General features: G+C 43.0%; 1 protein-coding gene across 4 annotated transcripts in view; it reads right to left on the bottom strand.

Annotated features, from left to right (window-relative positions):
• GLI2 (GLI family zinc finger 2) overlaps positions 1-21148 on the bottom strand; it is a 145168-nt gene extending 124020 nt beyond the window's left edge. For all 4 annotated transcript variants that reach the window (XM_086465025.1, XM_009959796.2, XM_086465023.1 and 1 more), the window contains exon 1: positions 21016-21148. In XM_086465025.1, coding sequence (XP_086321151.1) covers positions 21016-21148 — 133 coding nt within the window. The remainder of the gene's footprint in view (positions 1-21015) is intronic.
• Between the last annotated feature and the right edge of the window lie 1436 nt (positions 21149-22584).

Raw genomic sequence — 22584 nt, forward strand, 5'->3', positions numbered from 1 at the left:
CTTTCTAATGTTCATTTTCAGGAAGCTTCTGCAAGGTCAGGCTGTCCTTCCAGCCTTCATCAGGTCTGAAATCTCATGGAAGCAGGTTCCCTTGAGGATATTTTTCTAACAGCTATATTGGTAGATGGACTTGTGACTCCTTGGTTTTCTTCATGGATTTACCAAAATAAGCTTCAACAAAGAGCAGCTTTTCTGCTTCCCCCTTTTATTTATGTGCAGAATATGAATACGTCTCTACCTCAAAGGACTTGATTTTCTAAATCACTTTGAAATCCTCAAAAGCTACTATAAGACCGATTATCTTGACTAAGATCGGGACAGGAAAAAGGGTATAAGAACCCTACCATGTGAGTTTGATAGGACCATGTATATGACCTCCACAGTACTGCATGAGATTTAGTGTCTCAGGGCATCACTCTCAATGAAATCTGTGTGGCTGCCTGTCAGCAAAATGTTTGGGTTTGATTTTTTTAATGTAACAATAGGAAGTGAAAAAAATTAATCACAGCAAAGCAATCAGATTAAAAATAATTTGCAACTACAGAAATAATATTTTAACAACTGGGAATAAGAGAAACCCATTTTGTAGCTTAACCAGATCAGTTCCATCTGTTGTTTTAAGGGGTGAAGCCTGAACTGAGAAATCTGTGTCACGCAGAGGCCAGCAGGTTTGTGAACTCTATCGAGAACTGCTTAACAGTTGGTCTTAATCGTTTTCCAAGGCACAAAGCCGAGATCAAGATGAATCTGTTTCCCACATTGTTTCCTCCCAACAGGGTTGGATTTCAGATTTGCCTGGATTAGAGTAAAGCCACCGGAATTCCCCACCTGGACATTAAGAAGGTTGGAGGCCTTGATTTCAAAGGCAAGTGGTATGCAGTAATTCCAGCCTAGCCCCATGGGTCTACAACTTTCATTTCTGATCAGTGAATTGTCTTTGCTTTGTGCAAAACATTATTTTGTAACAGGAGGGGGGAGATTTTATTACATCTTCCCCTTTACTCTATCATTTTCTTTCTGAGCCAACGTATTTTTAGCCTAAATACTAATGAATCAAAAGCAGAATCATTAGTTCACCTTTTCCAGAGAAACTAAAACAGGGCTGAGATTTTTAAATCCCATACTGTTCTGCCTCACCCTGAATTTGCTCATATGCTACTTTTTCATGTAATCAGCTTGGGCTTAGTGTCTGTGCTAAGCTGTGCTTTAGTCTCACTGCGTGTTGCGATGGCAGGGACCAGGACCTGAAGCATCTGCACCATTATCCTACAAGTGCATTTACCGAAAGGTACAGACCTATTTGAGCTCAAGAGTCAGAAAGGAAGAAGGTCGGAGCTTCTCAAAAGCCTCCTTAGCTAAAGGGAAGAATGGGGCCCCTTCTCTTGGAAAGCAAAAAATATCATGGCATACATAAATCTCTGTGCAGAAGCCTCTGCATGCATTTCCCTCTAAGATGATGAGTTCAGACTGGACCAGCCACCCAGCATCCAATTGGCAAAGCACTATGGGTGTCCTCAATTCCCTGGCAGGGGGATGGATCCTAGTACCTTTCCCCGACACCCTGCTCTACCCTCCTGAAGACCTGAGCACAGACAGATGCACTGGCCACGAAAAAAAAAAAAAAAAAAAAAGGCAAAAAAAGCAAAAAAAAGAAAAGAGCCAGCGGGAAAACATCATTTCCCTGTGTACTCTGTGCTGGGTTGGGGAATGGGTTTTGGCTGCAGGAAGAGCCCTTCTGCTGGTATAAACTGTAATCTCCACTGGAGTAGTTTGTTGATGCAGATGAGGCTGGAGCAGCCTCGCTGAGATGACAGAAATACCAAGCTCTGATGAACAGGAGATTTTCTTTCAGCAGTCCTCCTACAAGGGGAAAGGGGGTCACATCAAACCAACAACACCAAAACTGCTTCTGCCATCACCCACAGGGACTGGCAGGACCCCATGATGTAAGCATGTCCTATGGGAGGCGAGGACATGGTCTGGAAAAGTCCAAGTGTTTGTCTTGGCAAACTCCAGGCCATCTCAATATTTTATCCATTGAGCTCCAGCTTCCATTAGCTCCCCAGAGGGTTTACCTGGCCAAAAATTTTCCCATTCCCTGTTCTGGGCAGTCAGGTTCAACTCATTTTAATAGACTTCATAGGAAGAGCTTTGATTTTGACTCCTGCAAAGAAGTACTTCTGATGAGAAAAACAGAAACAAAGGCAACAACAGCATTTGCATCACCCGCGTGGCTGGGAGGATTCAAACATTATCGACTTGAATCTGGAGGACAGAGATGGTTACACAAGTCATCTCAGATGAGCCCAGATAAAATCTTTCATTTCCCTCTGCCAAAGGCCAGGTGCCTCGTGCTTACTGACAGGCAGAGGCAGCAGGGCTTGGGATGGCTGATGGAGTTACCACTTCCACGGCTGCCCCTGCTTTGCCTTGAATCAAGTTATCCATTATCAGTCCACTCCTGGGGCTCGACAATTTACAACAGGCATTTAAGCCATCACCCAGCTCCATTTGCCTTAACCATCACTCTCTCAAGTGCAGCACTTCAAGATGCTGATGACAGACAAACTGCTCCGGCAAGTTTGCGAGCAACCAGCCAGCCACGGTCCGCTCATTGGCTGCCCCAAGCCACCCTAACCAGAGCTTTCATTTACCTTAACCATTGGGAAGGACAGAGAAAGAAAAAGGGTAAAAATGTGGGCAACTCCCCCAGATTATCTCTCCATTTGTAATGTTAAGATGTAAGGTTGGCCGCTTGCAAGTCAAGAAGCAAAAATTCCCAAAGTCAACATGAGAAAACACCCATTTCCTCATTTGGCTTCAATATAGCAGTTCTGTTTCATATCCATGGGGGCAATGAGATTTTAAACAAAATGCAGGAGTGGATATTGTTACATACCAGTGGAATACTGCAATTTGGAGAAAATCTCTCATTCACAGGAAAAAGAAGAGCCACATCCCTGGATTTAGAACAATAACTGAAAAAAAAAACCCACCGACCACTCATTCAGACAAGTCAGGAGTTCTCCTTGTTAGACTCAACCTTGTATGAAGTGCCACACAACAGGGTAACAAACCCAAGTGCTAAATATACAATTAAAATAATTTCACAATAAAAAAAAAAAAAATCTTTACAACCTCCACATGATGATGTTTGAAGGTTTTGTAAGAACATATTTTTATCTATCTGACAGCATGTGTTTTCAATACAGACATATTTGGGCTTGCACGATGCTATTCTAGTGCTAACATTTACAAGCTTATTTGCTGAAGGCAATTTTTAAAGACATTTTGTCAGTGGCCAAGTCCAGCTCACATTGAAGTTAACTGGAAGACTCCCACTGGCCTCAATAGGAAACAGCTCAGACTGTCAGGGCTGGATCTGGAGCTGCTAAAACTCTCTGAAATGCCACAAGTTGAGGACATGGCTCTTGCAGCAAAATGGGTAAGCCCAGGAGGAGAACATCACCATAAGAAATAACAGAGGAATATCTATTAATAAATGTATTAGGATGTGGTGCCATGTAATTTCTTCCCTGGATGCGCTATTGTAGCAGATTGCCACCCCATGCCACAGCTCACCACAAGTGAGCTTTTTGCCAACAAGATGGTTTGTGGGGCTGTGCACTGCTGCTTGAGCTCACTGAACCTGCATGTGAAAAAAAATTAAAAGAAAAAAAAAAAAACTGCAGAGAAGGAAGGATGTTTTCAGCAATCCAGAGTGATCTTGCTGAAATTACAAGAATTATTCAGACTCCTGAAGTCAAGCATAGACAAAGCACCTAGAAAATCCCAGCTTTACTCTCTTCTTTCAGATAATTATTTTCCTTTAGTTCATCATAACTAAGAAAACTTTGTTTAATAGGTTTTAATATTGCTACCATGACTGTAACAATTTTTTCAATTGACTGGAGAAAGAGCTTGAAAAAAATTCCTTGCAGACAGCTTTTTTTCTCTTTTTCTTGTTATAAAGTCTACACATGCTACAAGGGCACAAGGGATGGAAAAAGTATTTAATTAGTATTTCCAGAAATATCCTCGCCTAACCCATAATGAGGTCATGCCCGATCATAATCCTCCTCAAATACAAGAGACAAAGTGATTTCCTTTCATACAACATCCTTTTTTGGGTGCAGCATCGACAGCTTTTCTGTGGTTTCAAAGGAAAAATAAAATCAAGTCAGTCTGAGCGAGGGAAGTCCAGAAACACCTAATACATCTTCCTGTGAGATTAATTCAGCAGGCCATACCTCAGTGAAGACATGGGTGACATTTAATACAACCAGGAAGCTTTCTTTTAAAGAAAATTGAAGGGAAAAAAAAAAACAACAAACCAAAACCACAGCTCCAACCTCCATGTGCCCAACTGAACCCCTTTGAACTGTCTTCTTAAATAATATTTCTCTTAAATCATGCAGGGGTGTGTTTGGGCTACCTGTGTCTATTTGCTGTTCCTCCCACCTGCAGGAACTGAACCTGACTTTGCGGGGGGACCCTGGAAAACATTGAGCACTTGCAGACACCGCTGGCCCAGTGTTCAGCCAGATAAGCACTAGTGTTGCCAGGGTTGGCTTGCAACAAAGAGGTGCTGGCATCAGATAAAAAGGTCAGAGACCAACCTTCTCGATGTAACATCACCCCTCCTCCCTTAGTGTTTCCAGCAGCCAGAGCTCTGCCAGGTTTTGACGACTCTCTAAAAAAAGAAAAAAAGACCATTTCTCTTGTGGTCCCTCCTGGGTACAGGGTAGGGTAGGGAGGAGCAGAGGCTTTGAAGTTCAGGAAACACTGAGGCCACATAGCCTGTTCTTCTTACAACACACTTCACGGGCTTTCATTAATTTCTCCCTGCAATAAACCCAACAGCTTGTACCTGGCAAAAATACTAACTTGGAGAAAATCTTCCGATCTCATCTTGATGAAGACATCAAGAACTTGAAATCCCACTAGCTCCCATAGTGGCTTACCCCAACAGTTATTCAACTCAGCTGTTACGTTCAGTCAGGGAGCAAAGCTCAGGTGGATGCCCAGGTTTAGCTTGCTGCTGGCAATGGTTCATCAGCTTTTCCCCACTGGAATAAGGGACACGAGAGTACAAGGCATTTTCTTTCCTTTAATACTCTGGAATTAAAATAAATCAGAAAGAGGACTTTGTCTGCTGTACTTGCCCTCTTCTGCAAACACAACCATGTGTTATTTTACTATAGAAATCACCAGGCAAATCTGATTTACTGACCAGTCTCAGGAAGCCAGTAGTTCTCCATTCCTCTCTCCCATCCCCCAAAGTTTATTGTTGAGTTCTTGGAACATCAAGTACAGAGTGTGAAATAATTTAATGATGGGGGGATTTTTCACCCTCCTTCTCTATCCCAATATGACTAAATTTATTGATTTTGTATTGCTGTAAATTATAATGTAATTATCCTGCTGCACAAGCAGCTTCCCATTCCAGAAATTAAAAAGCAATTCAGGTAAATGATCTTTAGCTATCATGGTGCATCCCTGCAGAACTCATTAAGCTGGGGGATTAGACGGTACACCAAAACTTACAGGGCGGGTGACATTGAAAACTATCACGCCTGAAAACACAGAACTTCCTTGGGAAAATAACAGGGGCAAAGCTGCTGGTGTGGCTTTTTTTTTTTTTTTTTTTCCTTCCCAACAAATTTAAGATGCTGTCAACTCGTACATCTCCCAGGATTTCTGATGTTCACTTATTGAACCTTTTTAAAAATAAACATCCTTCCTTTGAGACAAGAATGCCATTAAGTGGGAAAATTTAAGAAATGGACATCACGCCGCCATTCATAGAACCTCATTATTTGATCCTGTTGGATCTCAGGTGGAAAAGCAGCTCATGTGAGCTGGAGTCAGCAAGTACTTTCTGAGGTGGGAGACTGTCAAGAGGCACAGAAGAAAGCTCATACTAGATTTCTGGCCAACTAAGGTTAATTTTCCAGCTTTCCCTAAAGAAAGCTCTATCTGTGAGATCTCTAAAAGATTAATCACTGATTGATTATGGTCACAGAAGATACTGCCATACGTGCCCTTTGCCAGCACAACTGTTCTCAACCTCTCTGTCTTGCCCAAAGGTGAAGTTTTGCCTCCCTAAACTTGCCTGCTCCTAATTCAATCAGTTAAGGCATTTTCTGCTTGCTGTCATATACTGTTGTGATGCTGCAAAGCAGCCATCATCAGGCTTCACACCGAGGGTGGCTACAGTCGTTGGCAGATGAAAGGATACGTGCGTGCGTAGTTTGCACATCATTAAGTTCGTAAAATTCTTTGAGGATGAAACGTGCTACATAAATATAACAGGTTATTAAATTTCTTGGTGCCATTTCCTTCATCTAAGTCTGCAGTGGTCTTCGATGGATTGTGCCTAAACCTGCTACTGCTTTTAGCTTCCTGGCTTTTTTTTTCCCCTTGCCCCAGGAGATTTGGTATTTCCCCCCACCCCGAGCCGATGAGTCTTTCACACCTTCTGGTTGTCCCCGCACAGCTGCTGCGCAGAGGCGGGGAGTCCCTCCGGCTTTCAGGCTGCACGTGTGCAGCCGCTCCGCTCATTTCCTCTGAAAGTGGCAGCTGCCAGACTTGAAAGACCCCTCTTGCTCCCACCACTCTTCCCTAATACAGCTCTTAATTAATACTGAAGGCAGCCACCACTTTTGAGTAGGACAGTGCAGATCCTCAGGATATTAGCCAAACACTGCAGAGATTTATAAACTTGTCAGTGTGGCCAGGCTACTCAGAAAAGGAGCCAAAACATTCAGTTTAAAAATCTCCTACACCACCATAAATTTCAACTTTATCTGCAGGTTCTTCTCACTGTGAAAGTTCACTAGTTGTGTTATTTCACTTCTAGTAAGTACCATGTCCTAATATGGACATTTTTGCAGCATTCAGCTGAAATCTGAAGATATACGACATACCTCGGTAGTCTTTTCTCTCATTAAAAAGAATCTGTTATCTCAGGGTCTCATGAAAGCCCAATCATAATATTGGGTCTCTGTTTCCAGCAGAGAGGGCTCAGCAATCCCTCTTTCCCCATCTTGTCAACATGCAGTGCCATGATTACACGAGGCTCTGTGGCAGAAGCACAGGACATCAGTGCAAATCTCCCTTCTTTTTTGGGATGCATACATACTTTTCAAATTTCCTAAAAGGAGAGATTATTTGGTTTTGGCCAAGCATCTGAAACCACTCGCAGGCCACACACAAGTTACCGAGTAAGCAGACGACATCCTCTTCTCAAACCCTTATGGACACAAACAGATTTTGAAAACATGTACTTCAACCACCTCAGCAAATTGCTTCCCCGGTGTGTTGGTGCCAGAAGTTCAGTGCCTCCCCTCCCTCCTCCTCCTCACCCCCCATTCACTGCTTACAAGGAGGACATTAGTGATGGACTGAACTGCTCCACTTCTTTTATATAGATTTAGACCTTATAATTTGATCGTGACCACAGGCAGTTTTATTGCCCTGATTTATATGGAGCCTTGCAGAGGTTGGTTTTTTTTTTCTTTTCCTTTTTTTGGTAAGAAAGTGAGATTCATAGAAGTCCTTTCCCCACTCCGGCCTGAGGACAAGCTGTGGGATCTGCGGGGCTTCCCACTAGGGCTGTGGCAGGCCTGGATGCCACCCTCCTTCTCCCCTTGACGTGTTCTCGGAGCAGGATGCATACACGGCAGGAGCTGGTTGAAGCTTCTCCTTGAGCACAAATGCTCCCTGTGGTCCTCACTGCATCACAGTACTTGGATTGTCCTGCCTGAGAGGATGATCCAAGTGATGTCTGGGGCAATTGATGTTGCCCTTCCCTTATCCACCAGTGTGATACCCCATCTCTTGCCCACTAAGCCTCCAGAAAATCTCCCAGGAAAGTCAGCAAAAGGCTTCTTTGACCAAGCCATTGCTTTTACAATCCAAATAGCAGGGGATGAAAATCCAGGCAGCTCTGCCATGGAGCTAAGGGAGATGTGGCTGTCAGGCCAGGCATCTTGCTACCAACCATCTGCATTCCCAGGGCACACTAAACCTGGGATCTGTATTAGTATTCTCCAGCAGGCATCTGGCAGGTATTAAATACCAGCCTCCCCAGAGAACTTGTTACCTCCTCATGCTTGACTGAGTGAATATAAGCGAGAGCCGTGCTTGTATCTGCTACCTGAAGAGGCTAGATGAAGCCTATCTGAAACATGCCAAGACCCCATATATGTCATTACCATACCAATTTCCTGAATGAAAATCCTGCCTGTTTTTCATTTAATCTGTCCTCTGTCTCGTTACGTGACCAGAACATGCTTTACAAACTACAAAGACAGGTCAGTATGTGATTCAAAACCTAATTTCTGTTACTTACCTAAAGGATTACTGCATGGATGAACATCATGTTTTGGAATAACAATAACAAAGTCCACCAATAGTCCTGCCTTGCTACAGGCACGTGGAGAGCTAATTTTGCATTGGGCCATGGGCTTAGAGAAAAGGTTCCTCAGAAATCCAGTCACCTCAGCTTGGGAGCCTCATCTTCACAACAAACACGGACTTTTTTCTAGTTTCTCTACCTTTTGTCTTTTTCTGCACCCAGGCAGTTCCTTCTTATGCTTCTATGAGCATGTAGCTCTGTCATTCAAATACTTCACAATTTTTCCCTTTGTTACTCAGTTCTCCTCTTGAATATCCCACAAAATGTTGCCTTTTGGCTCAAACCCTGCAGTTACAGTCTTGCACCTCACGTCTCTGGGCAACAGCTCGTCAAAGACCTTCCGATCCCCCTATACAACTCAGCTTTCCTCCTGCACCTCTGGTTCAGGCTACCTCTGCTGCTCTATAAATCATCTCATCTGAGTAAAGACTTTTGACCATAATCCACCATGGTTTCCGTAAAGTACTCCAAACTTCTCTCTGCCACTCTGAGACTGCTGGCACCTTGTGTCTTACCTCATCTAGCAATAATTTTGCAAAACTTTGAAGCAGAAATCACGTCCTCCCTAGTTATGGCTTCACACAGCACCTGTCAAATACTGCTCACTCCACCTTTTGTCTCACTTAGGAGCATAACAATTGTATAGAAAAAGTATTTCAAAATTACCTGGACAACCAGTACCAGAAAACTCACAAGCGACATGAACCACTGCCCGCTTCATGTGCACCCAGAGTCAGATCGGGAATGCTGGGCTTCCACATCTGCACCTTTTGTGAGCATCTGGAGAAACATCATCCCTCTTTTCTGATATCTACAACCATGGCGTTGAAGGGCCAATTCCCTCTTCTGTTCTCATGCCTTAGTTGGCTGACATAGCCTTCAAATTCCCACTGTGTCTAAGCACGGCTTGGGCCACCAGACCCGTACCTCACAAAACACAAGGTTAAATGAACCAAATTCAAGAGGACATTTGTGTTCTGCCCTCAGGATTTAACCACTGGAACGTTTTGAAGTTGGAAAAGAACAGATTTTCATTTGGGTCACAGAAAGGAAAAATAAACTGAAATCATCTTTACAAGAGACGTTGCAGATATACGCAGTGAGGAAAGGCCCTTTGGGCTGATAGTTAGAGAAGCTCATTTCTATCCTCGCTCAAGTGCTACAGAGGTTAAAGACCTGCTACAACCTGCCATAAAAGGCAAAAACCACATTAATAGGAAATGTGTTCCCCTCCCCCATTCCAAATGTATTTTTTATGAGTAAACATTTCTGTATTAAGACTTACTGTCTTCAAAGATCCCTTTTATGTCCCAAAGGTAACCATTTAAGTGATCTTATAACAGCCGTTACTTATCTTTACAATGGGCAATGCACATGAACTCAGTGTCTGAGACTTCCATTTTGCTATATATTTTTTAGTAACTACATATAAATCCAGCCTGTTTCAAGTGTCAGTGACTCTTATGTGGTCAAAAGATAGCCTCGGATCTTATTTCAGCTGCTAAGACATTGTTTCAACTGGAATTAAAAGAAGCACAGAAATTTGCAAACCCCTTTTTTTCCTTCCAACCGTTTTGGCTTGCTTACAGAAGTGATGCAGTATGCACAGCGCTCAGAAAAAGAGACGCAAACATTTTTCACACATTCAGTCATCTCGTACCTATTTTAAGTGTCACTGCTTTATCATTTGAAATACAGGACCCTGCAATAAAGATGTTTTAAGGACATCTTTGTAACAGCACACGAAGGTTCCTCTGGAGTTTTCCAAAGGGAAAAAATTGCACGAAACAACAGTATTGCCAGCTCCTCTGCAGCTGATTACTTTACTAGAGTAAGCATATGCACATCAGGCTAATGGGAAAGAAAGCTGAAACCAAGGTTTTCTCTGAAGCTCACATCCCACATCAGTGATTTTCTTCTCCTTCCATCACCTGGCCCCCAGAACAACACCTTCTCTAAAAGTTTAATTACAACAGAATTTGCTAAAACCACTGTCTGTTGCTTGGGTCAGGGCAAAATGCTGAAGTCTGTATGGTTTCCGTAAATTCATCCAGGCCTGTCCAAAACTCTGTCCAGGTACTTGAACCTCAGCAAATGATTTGATGAACCTCACCCATAGATTAGTATGTAGCAAGCCCTCTCAAACTGAGAAAATCAATTTTTTCTTGTTTCAATATAAAAGGTTTACACAGCCATTAACAACACGATATTCTGCAACCAAGTTTGCCAGGTAAGATTGCCTGAAAAACTTTCTTACTCCAGAGCACAGCATGACTCCTTGGAATATAGTCAATCTCTGTGTACCCCCAAACAGTCTCTCCACTATAGATATTGAAAACACCTTCACTATAAGAACTTAACCTTACCTTCCCTAACCCTGCAAATCTGTTTTATTGCCCCCTTTGACAGCAGCAGGTTGACACCTCAGACATATGAACAAGGTCACCCTTGTAACACAGCGCCCAGGGGCAGCAGCACCCTCTTGCAGGCAGTGGGGAGGAGGAATGGCAACCTCTATGTGGTCTGACCCGTTAAGTGCTTCAGTATGACAAATGCCATAAACATGATAACCAGATGCTGATGGATGGGCCTGGAGGCCCAAAGAATAACGCAAGTTCATTATATAAATGGGGGAGTGAAGGGAAGTCAAGCAGCTTTCCCAAAATCATAAAGGAAGTTTGGGGCTGAATCAGGAACAGAAACTAATTTTCTCCAGGCTCAGTTCTGTGCTCTCACCGTAGGGAGCCACCAAAAAATTGGGTATCTTCACACGAGCAGCCTCTGGGAGTCAGGTCAGCTTCCCACAACACGTAATAATTCCTCTCATCAAAATGGGCAGTGCAAACCAGTGCCTGAAGTCCTCACCTCTGTGTTTCTCTGTTTTTAAATTGTGGCTGTAAATGCCTCAGAAAGAACATCACCAGCTCTACCCGAGAACTGGTATTAGCAAGATATAGCTTAACCCTGAGCGTCACAAAGAAGGCACTTGAATGCATTCACACAGAACACTGATATTCACACCAACCAGCATGCGGAAGAGGATGCTGCTTAGTTCCCCCCATCACTGCTGGTCCACCCAACAAAGACCAGCCACAAACCAAGGTGAGCCCCAGATACAAAAATGGAGCAGAGAAAGATCATCTTTCCCCCTCACAAACTGAGCAAAAAAATTCACTTTGGGAAAATCTAAACATTTCCCAACACTTTGGATCCAGAGTCAGGAGTATTGAGCCTTTACCACTCTCTTTAGGCTCAGAGCACCTTGTTAGGTGCAGAGGTATTTCAGTTTTCTTTAAATGATTAAGCTACTGCTGAAGCGGTGAACACAGGGCCAGGGGCTTACAGGAAGATACCTCCTCTATTGGATGGTTTTCAGGAATGCTCAGACACTGATCTTTTATATCAATACAACTGAAGCCATCAAAACATCTACTTTATCTGTTTACTTAAGGATGCATCTGTTGCAAGCTGTGATTTTTTTGAAAATCTGTCAGAGTCAGAAGCTGATCCATGTAAGAGAAGAAAACAGCTTTCTGGCCAAAATGGTACCATTCAATCCCTGTGAATGTTGCTGTATTTTAAAAATCAGATATTAGTGGAACTAAATATAAATATTTTGCTTGCAATAATCCTGTTCTTACTTACAATCTACTAACAATTGGAAGCATTTTCAGTGGAATACAATCTTAAAAATATCTGAGATTCCAGGAGAAGGAAAGAGGTATAAAAAAGAAAAAACCCATCGAGCTCTCTAACAAACTGTAGAAAAGACAGAATTGATTTCAGGCAAGTTTGTGTGAAAACTTTTTCATTTGTGTTCATGTGGCATCACACTTGACTGTTTTTTTAATTTGTTTTCATTTTGGACAGTCAGCCTATGTGCCCAAACTTTTGCTCATTTCTCTCCACCAAGGTTTGCCTGATTTCAACCCAACACTACTACAGGAGTCACAGAACACCCAGGGCAGGTCACTTTCAAACACATGTAAACTCACCAGTTTAACATAATCCTAAACAGTTAGCATGAAGAGACTATATCCACTTCATTCCTTCAAGAGCTAAACTTACAATCTTGGATGAGATTTATTTTGTCATTACCACTGAGATCGGAGAACTCTTCCTGCCAAACATAGAGCCCACACAGAATTCATAGGATATCGATTTATTTCAGAATTTAAAGTTTCTGCAAGTTATGTCCCACTTCGTTCGGGAAGAAATCGTAGACCCCTAATTATGAGCCCATTGTGCTAGGTGCTGGACAAAGGCACTGCAAAAATGCATTTAAATTCAGTAAAATTCTGTTAGAGCTACTGAACATTTCATACTATTATGCAACCAAAATGAATGGTAATGACTGCTGCAACGTGATGTTCTCAAAGGCACTATATGACGCATAGACAACTTGTGTTCAGCTGTCCTGAAGGGAAAGAAACAACTCCTCCATCTGGCAGATGGGAGTGAGAATTTGAGTCATTTGACCATGATTACATGGCATATCACTGAGAGAGGAAGGACTTGCTAGTCGATATGGTGACCCAAGGGATCTGGGCTATGTCCTCTTCTGTACCACCATGGATGTCCCATGTACGTCACCTATGAACTTCCAAAGTTGCAGAGAGAACCAGTTCTTGACATCTCTCTGAAACAGCTGAACCCATTACAGCTACCTTGGCCTCAGAAAAACCGCTGTGCCCCCTGTCTGCAGAATGGGAGCAATGCCGTCTCCCTGTTTTACCAGGATGTTCACGTGTGGAGGGAACTGCAAGACGCTGAAGTATTCTGGCACTATTGGGGCTGACCAAGGTACGAGAACACCCCACAGGACCTGGGCTCCCAGAAGCCACCAGACAACACAATTCATGTTCTCTAATTAAAAAAAAAATAATTAAAAATATTTCAGTGGAATGGGCTGTGTCCTCCCAGGCCTCTGCACCTCAGTCATCATCACATGAAAACATTAAAACAGACTGCCCGGTTTCATGGGGGGCAGTTTAAGGAGGAGGCAAGACATGCCAAGTCTTCCTTTGACTCTGAAGTGTACATTGCAGAAATTTTTTAGGGGGTTCCGGGAATACAAGCCCCATTTCTTGGTGCTGATATTAGATGCACAGCATTTCTAAGAACATTTTTCTCTGCCACTCGCCTGACCCCGGGAGCAGTCCCACTGCTCTGCACAGGCAGCCGTGGAACACTCTGCCAAACCCTATCAATTATTTAGCGTCAAAAGGAAGACTTAATCTTGTGATAAAAGAATAGATTTTATCTAAGGCTTGTTCCCCTTAAAGTGATTTACACAACTGGCCTCTCTAGTTGCTTCCCTCAACATAATTATTTACTTTTGCATTAATAGCCTTCCTCTACTTGTGTTATTTTTAAGGGTTTTGTGGCCTTTAGAATTTACTAGTTCTTTTCCTTGACTTTTTAGTGGGGATTTTAAATTGCCCATCTCTCTGAACGGGCTGTTACAACAGTAGTTTTGTCAATGCTGGTGTAAATCAGCTCTGGGAAGCAGCTCCCCTGGCTGTGTTGACACTTGGGTGACAAGGTTGCCCCTGACTCAAGAAGCCGTGGGGTGAGATTTCAGTTCAGAGCTGGCAGTCAGGACTCTCAGACTGCTCATCAGGCTACAGACTGATGAACGCAAATGAAGGGCTTTAAAGCATTAATCTAGTCCCACTTTAGTCCCTTGCTTTAACCCCACTCTGTAATTTTGGCCAAGTGAGGAAGACTGGGACTTGTCCACCTAACATTAGCCACCTCAAATCAAGCGTGAAGCCCTCAAGGAAGCAAAGCATGCATCTTAGCAACGTGATTTACTCCACCCTAAGGCAAAGGGATCCCAAACTAGACACCTGATATTTAGGAAGCCAATCTCAGACAAAACCAGTCCCTCCTGGTTCCCTGTGATTATAGCAGGCTCAAGTGCCATGGTTAATGGATAGCGTTGGGAGAATTAATTTACAAAACCTGTGCAAATTCTCAGATGCTCAGGCAAAAAGCTGCCAAAAATACTAAAAATTCAAACTATTGGGACATGCTGGCAGCACAGAGGAGACAGTCTAGGAAAGCATTATGATAAATATAATCCATTATGACTACTGGATTTTCTTACTTAACTATAAATGACCAATCCACAAATAGCTAAGTTTAGCACCAGTTAAAAAGGTTATATTTAGGTACCCTCTGAGAGGCACTTTACTGAAGTCTAAACTGGATCCACAGAAAAGAATATATATCAGTACTTGCCAGAATAAGCTTTTGGAGCTTACAAAATAGTAGACAAGTGGAAGCTATTACTATTACAACTATTATTAATGACAATAATAATACACTCACAAAATATGAAGGTATTTCAGGTGGTACTTATTGGCTGGGATCACCAGTGCCAGAACCAGCCTGGGAAGAATACCTTTTTTCATTTTAAACTCAAAAAAGCTGTTCAAGTTGACATTCAATCCTGAGATGTGGTTGAGGAGAAGATTAACTTTGTCTCCAAAGTACCTCAGCATCTGTAATGGGCTGAAACTGTAGAAACTTTTGGAATGACAGTTTGGGGGTATATAATCGGTTAATGCTGCCTGATGTTACTAATCATAGAATCATTTAGGTTGGAAAAGACCCTTGAGATCATTGAGTCCAAATGTAAAGTTGCTGCATCCTCAGATGCTGTGGTGTTATGGACTTGAGCATCATCCATAAAGGCTACGCAACATGAACCAAAAAGTCCGTAAGCATTAATGGTTATCCACTCTGAGGTTGCACCTTTGCCCACAGGGTTGGCTGCCACACAGAGAAACCCAGTATAGGGGCTCAGGAAAGAGCTTTCCCCCATGAGGAAAAAAACCCCAAGCGGCCAAGTCATCAGACTCCAATGACTTAAGGAAATTAAAGGGTTACCTGATAAAGATGTACAGCTGACTATTTTAAAGAGATGAGAGAGACTTAGCACTGCATATCATGGCTAGAGGAGAAAGGACAGGCAGAAGAAAAAATGTGCTTTTGTAGCATAGCTTGTAGTGATCTTAATTACTGAAATGCAGCACATGTGGCTGAAGAAATAAACCTGCTGCTCCCAGAGTGCTCTCCACCATGCCCACACCAGATACTGCTCATTGAACACAAAAATGGTGCAGCATGGTTTTAACTTCATCCATCTCTCCATGGATCCTTCTAAACTATCCCAAACAGCAGGTGTCAGGCAACAAGCATGATTCAAAGCTGGCAGCTAGTCACAGGCCTTGATACCCTGTGACTGAGGAACAAGCCTCGGCATTGCACCAGTCTGACCACCTGAGAACTCCAGCTGCCCAAAGGCACACAAGTGGGCACACAAGAGAGACCTGCAGGCAATCTGGCCAGACAGAAAGGCTATGGTAGTAAAGAAATCCACTTTAAGACCCAACAGAATTACTTTTATTTAAGACTGATGGAAACCCTCAGGGAAGGAATATGATTCTTTATTGCCATCACTCTTAGGGCAGTGCTGCACTGAAGCCCTACCCAAGGTGGGGGCCACTGAGCTATACACAGTAGACACATGATAGAGACAGTGGCTGTCAGGAGAATTTTGCGGTCTAAATTACAGGATTTTCCCATCATTCAGTTTTAACCACTTGCCCCCTTCCCTCCTAGATCCAACCCAGACTTTTCTGTTAACCACATTTTAAGTTGTATACAGCAAAGCAATACAGGGCAGGAAAGCTAAGAATGTGCTTGTAACGGTTATATTCCTTTTCCTGGAAAATGTGAGCAACTGAATGAAATTCTTTGGAGAAGATCCCTGCCCTTCCAGGGTGGACAGAGGAGATGACTTCATTGGGGCTATTCTCCTTCTAATTTGTCTGAGTCTCAGGCCACACAAACTATATACTTTTTCAGTGTGCTGAGGTCTGCTGGGATGCTGGCATTTCCTCCTCCTCATTTACATGGTCTTCCCATAATCCAGCATTGAGGCAAGCTGAACTGCACAAGGACTCCCTGCCAATGCCACTCGGGGCTTGCTTACAGAAGACCTCTGGAGAGCAATGGGAGGTGCTCTCTGCCCTTCTCCTCTGCCTATGAAAGGGCTGAGTGTGCTGCTTCTGCAGCACTGAGCATTCCCGCCAGCCCATAAATCAAGTGACCAAACTCCATCCCAATCTCTGATCCACTGCAGAAAAGCCCCACACTCTGCCCTTACAGCACACACAGGGTGAAGAGCTGTATTTCATCAACTGAAGTCTTATAACAGAGAATAGTCATTACCCCCTGGAAAAAAAGTGTAGCCAGAGTCTTCCTGGTTCTGCAGCTTGGTTTCCCCACGTTTACACCAAACGACTTGTTGAACTTCATTATATACAAAGTATTTCCATAGATCAGAGGCAGGGAGACCTGTGCAGCTAACATAAAATAAATTACCACCCCGTGATAAATGGTTCTATTAGCAATCCAGATTGTTAAACTCAGATACAACAGGATGAAGGGAGCACTGCCCCATTCATTCTCCCCGAGGCAGATACTGAGTTGTAAATAGGTTATTTTGTGTGTAAATAACACATTAAAACTCAGCATTAGCTGTGTCTTTTGATAGAGAGGAAATTGTTCCAAATAAATAATCTCGGACAGGAATGTAAAATAAGCCAGATTTAATAGTGCATGCCTGCTGCAGCCGTGTTAAACATGACTAAAATGATAAACCCCAGAATATACTAATAGTAAACTATGCTCTGACATCAAAGTAATGAGGCTATATTTTTACCCAGCTTTAGAAATGCTAAAATTAGTCTTGACAGAGCCAGACATCAGAAAAATGTTTCAAACATAAACACCATCAATTTGGGAACTTGGTGTTTGTGTCATGCAGAGGGTGGGGTGGAGAGGAAAAGGTGCATTCTGGGCCTTGTTAAAGTCAGGCAGTTAGCATTTAGGAGAATTTGTATTTAATTTGTACTACAAGAGGAGAAACCCATCTTCCTAAATATCTCTGCTTTTGAAAGAGTGGCTCATTTACATTTCTCCTCCAGCCATGCACCTGGGCTTCCTCCTGGGTGCTAACACAGAGAATGTCACAGTGCCAGCCTAGAGGACACAACCCGGTCTCACTCATATGGTGCTCTGCTCCAAAGTGTCCTACCCTGCTCAGTAATATGCACTTTTGCATTCACCAACAGTTTGCTAAACATGAAATGTAATGAGTTGCCCTTCTAGAAGTGGAGGCACCAAAAGCGAGAGGCTCTTCTGCAGATTTGTCTTGCCTATAGATTCTACATACCGTCATTAAAACCAGTTTCCAATTCTGTCACACGTACACATGAAACAGAAGAGAGGAGCTTTGACTCTTTGGCTAGCATGATTTATGAAAATTAAGAGAGACTTCCCTGATGTCATTTCTGTGAGGACAATTTCTGAACATCTAATCAATGAGTTGCTATAAAAAAATGCCACAGAAGATCTCTAAAATGGCAATGTCAGTAGACTAAAAATATGACATGCAGATTGTTAGTACAAAAGTACTCTTCTCCACTGACAGCATCAACAATACCAATCTCTTTTTCTACAGCCATAACTTAATTTGTTCAAGGCTGGAAGCACTTGGGACAAATATCCAAAGCAAGGGAACTAGAAATGGAGACTGGACATTTTATTACCTTATAATAATAAAGTTTAAATAACAATATAATAAAATATCTATTCTTCAGTTATTTAACTAATATTCAGTTTATTGCTTCAATTACCTTAATTATAAATAAAACCTTATGAATCTATTCATTTCTACAAGGGAAAAAGAAAACCTTATGATCTGAGAAATATGGTATGTTGGCACTCCATCTGTGTGACTCAGTAGAATAAAGGAAAGAAATGTGTTGCAAATTACATTTGGCTCTGGAGAGCAGCTTGGTGATCTGCAGCACTAGCTGAGCCTTGCTGCCACTTTCTCACACGCTAGTACAAAGTAAAATCTCTACAATAAATAAAATCAAGAGTTTGTCTTGGATGAGAATAAAGACTTGCTCGTGTGGCCCCAAAGCAGGGTGGGGAGCTCAGAGGCCCTCCCTTTAAAGCTGTTTCCCTCCTCAAGTGGAACATCGTAATTCATCTTCATACCTCATTTGCTTTCTTCTATAAGAATATGAGCATAAATATGTATATTTCTGGCCTGTTATGAGTAATTAACTAGTTTAGTGAATCAAATACATTAGCATGAATACCACATAAGTACAGTCTCATCGCTACACAGCCTTTTTGGTATCATCTGCTAAATCACACCTTGCAGTTAACTGATGTTAGAAGACAACTTTGTATTAATTTTTCTACTTACAAGCACACACACCATGCTGCTCCCTTTCAGGAGCATGTATTATGTCTAGCCAGAATTCAAAGGAAAGCCCTCCGAACCACAAAAGCACATGCATCATCTGCAGAGTCCCAGGGCCAGCATCCGATCACATGCTGCTTCACTGCTAGCCATTTTAGGTCATTTATGAGCACTTCTCTTCACAGCATGACATAGATTTCGCTCTTTACATCTCATTACACAATACTTTCATCACAATTCTCCTGACATCTTCAAACAGTCCTCCACTTACTTCTCCACTTCCTCTTAATAAAAGGAGAAATATTGAGCCCGTAAATCATTCTTTCCAAAGGCAAGAGCACACTGCTAACAGGACATATAATATTGGATGCTTAAAAACCAATCAAATCTCTGGGGGTGCCAATGGGCTGAAGGACACTCCACCTCGGGGGCATCCTCATTTCCATCGCATCTCTGGAAACGTGGTGACTACTTCCTCAGTGGAGGCGCTCCCAAGGCAAGTGTCAAGTGGGGAGAAGGTGTTTATTCATAACAGCACATCTGTGGGTTTTGAATTTTAGTACACGCTTGGACTTTGTTGGCATTAATCAGCCCTTTGGATCTGCCAGTCACTGATATGATGCCTCCAGAGCACTGCCTCAGTGGTTCCTATGGGGATCAACAACGTTGAACAGTGGTTCAACGGCGATCAAAATTTGGTGGGGGGTGGCAAACTTCTGCATGTTGCTGTCTTTGCTTTTCCCCTTTTTCTGCTACCCAGTAAGCCTTCCTTTCTACAGCTTTGCATAGTGCTCACAAGGAAGGTGGCTCAGACCCATTTAGCAGCGTGAAACTGTGTTTCCCTCCAAACAACTCTGTGTAAAAGATTTCTTAGTTCTTTTTAAGAGAAACTTTCCTTCGGCTAACAAAAGCTAACAAAGTTTATCAAACACATGAACTAATCTGATAGATCATAATCTAGCAGCTGCTACCTTATTCTGTACATCTGAATCTTCCTGGGTCAATGTGAAAATGAAAACTGAGTAACAAAGATGTTGAAAAGGAAGGATAGATAAAGCAGATTTAAGCAATTTGGGCTGAGACCTATCTTCAAAACTCAGCCAACAGAAAACACAAACTCTCCAGCTGAGCTGTGTAAGAAACAGAGGAGCTCGCAGAGGAGGCGTGCTGCTCTCCTGGGGTGATGAGAAACCACCCTGTAGTGAAGGAAGGGGAGGGGAAGGGTTCATTTTGAGGTAGACTCTGGCTAGCAATAAGGTATATTTTAAAAAGGAGAAAAAAGCGGCTAGCAAAGTTTACACAGCTGGGATGTCTCTTGTCACATCCGAGCTGGTGCAGCCCCTTCTAAGTTTGTCTCCTTATGCCCTGTCCAGAAAGGATGCCCAGTCCCCACCAAAGGCAGCACGGTGTCCCCCTGGCGGGCACAGCCTTTCCACAGCTGGAGTCACCATGAAGGGCCTGGCACCAATTTGGAGATCCACCAGCACATCTGTGCCAGAGACGGATGTGTTTTCTAGGGCTGTATTTTGCCTGCTGTAGTGGGCAAGAGGAGGCAGGAGCATTGTGTCCGCATGTCCCCCCACACACCAGTGTTATATCTGCCAAAAATGACCCCATGCCCGTAGGCATCCACGAGAGCTTCCCAATTGATTTCAACACCAGCAGGACCAAAATCTTGCCAAAAACGCTGACGGAAAGTGAAATAAGTACCTGAGCTGTTTCTGACATTAACAGGAACGGCGCAAGCAGGGGGTGTTTCTTTGTGAACCTTCTTGAATTGGAGCTAAACAATCCCAAATTCCTCCCTAACCATGAAATCCGAGTGTCAATGACTGAAGATGGTGCAGTCTGTTTAGCCCATTAGCAGGATCACAGCCAGCACATGACAAACCTCCCTGACCATAATAACAAGGTGCACCCCAGCTCCAGCCAGCCTCGCCAGCCACACTTTAATGCATCCGTGGAGTGGCAGGCACCGTGCTGCCTATACCATGCAGCACCATTCAGCTGGTAGTAAGAAGTGATGTGATGCCTCAATTCTCTGATGGCCACCTCTTGCCACCCATTCTCTCCCTTGCCCCAGCCCAGTTTGCTGGGAGTGGCGGTGACTCGTCACGGTGCAGTGATGTTTGGACGCCACACAGTGACACAGCTTCCTGCTCCTGTGACCTCTGACAGCCGAGAACCCCAATAAACTCAGCATGTTCACAGGAGGACAGATGCCACTGTACTTATTAAAGTCTTACAGTCTAATGAAAAACACCCCTGCTGCTTTCAAATTGTGGAAAACATAAAGTACCTCCTTGTGCCACTGCTGCTCCTGCAGCTGCTAAAGGAGTGGGTTTCTTCCCCGTCTCTGTAAAGCCATTCCCCTCCAGAACTGCACCTTTCCCTTCTTTTTTCCCAGCAGCAGTTGAAGCAGAAGTTTCCATCTTAGACGTGCATCTTCCAGCTCAGCAACCCTACAGGACATAAAACAAAACCAGATTCCAGTCACCACTCACAAAACAGGCAAAATCAGCTCCACGAGGAAGTGGCTGATGGTTTGTCAGAGCTCAAAAGTAAATGGTGAACACCAAAGGTTTCCTGCATTTCTAACTCCAGTGGCGCAGCCAGTACAGCAGTCACAGGCAAAAGGGGCACAATCCTGTGAAGGGATGGGTATTCTCACATCCCACTGGCTTTAAGCATTTGAAGACCTAAAAGGATCAGGACCAAAATACTTTTTTTTCCCCACTTAAACTTGGGCTACATAATAAAGTCTACAGGTCCAAAGGGCTTTCCAGGATTAAGGACAGGTGAGACACAAAAATTGAGCATGTATGAAACCAGTTCATCAATCCTATAGATGACCTAGCCCGTCACAATAAAAAACTGAGTCAGCTAAAAATTTCCCATAAAAATCATATAAAAATATGTTTAAGGTGGTTTCTTCTTTTTCCCAGTTGGTGCTAATTCTGTGTCCTGGTTCTGAACCACTGCCTTGACAAGAACACTTCAACAGTGTTTACAGATAAGCCACAGCAGGTCTGCCAGAGCCCATCCAGCTCTCACTGGTGAGGACTAACAGCTGTTGATACCTCTCTCTCCCAAGAAAGTTCTTCTATCATGACCAGTCACATCTGAAAATCAGCTACAGCTTTACCCTCATTACAAATGGTGAAGTAAGTGTCAGTGAAAGTTCCACAAAACAAGAAGATACCAAAGCACAAATAACCTGTTTTTTTTTTTTAAACTTAAGTCCATGAAAAATAACAGCTGCTGAACTTTTTGTTAGCTTGATTGTTTGTTCTGCATGACTCAAACTTGATTAGTCTCCCAAAAGCAAACATATGGGTATCCCAAATTTAACATAAAAATAGAGCTTCTCTTAAATGGGGAGGCATGCTTCATTTCTGACTGCAAATACTTTTGTTCACCCTGTTTTAACTTACTTTATTTCAAATGTCTCCACGTGACTCCTGTTTTCACAGAACCCACACAGTTACCTGGCACTACAAGCCTCAGGCTGGTCTTGGGAAAACCCACCTGCTAATTCCTCCTTTCCTTTCTAATTTTAATGCAGATCTGCAATTTTTCACATGCAAATTTTCAGATGCAAATTTTTCAGCGGCTGAGATACTCTGTAGCACACTGGCTGTTTACCTTACTGGAATTAATGGGATCAGCCAAAAAACATCTGGGAAACCAGAAAAGGCTTTTTTTGTGTGCAGGTAGTTTTACTGCCATTGTGCCAGCTCAAACTTCCCTCCCTTCACTCTGGAGGATTAACTGACTCCTGAACATTTGGGTTAAAAACTTTAAAGCACATAAAGGTTTCAGGAACTCCCATGTGTAAACTGGAGCTTGTACCCCCTAGTTGTTCAGG

This window comes from Leptosomus discolor, chromosome 5 (assembly GCF_034619465.1).
Source record: "Leptosomus discolor isolate bLepDis1 chromosome 5, bLepDis1.hap2, whole genome shotgun sequence".
Lineage (NCBI taxonomy): Eukaryota > Metazoa > Chordata > Aves > Leptosomiformes > Leptosomidae > Leptosomus > Leptosomus discolor.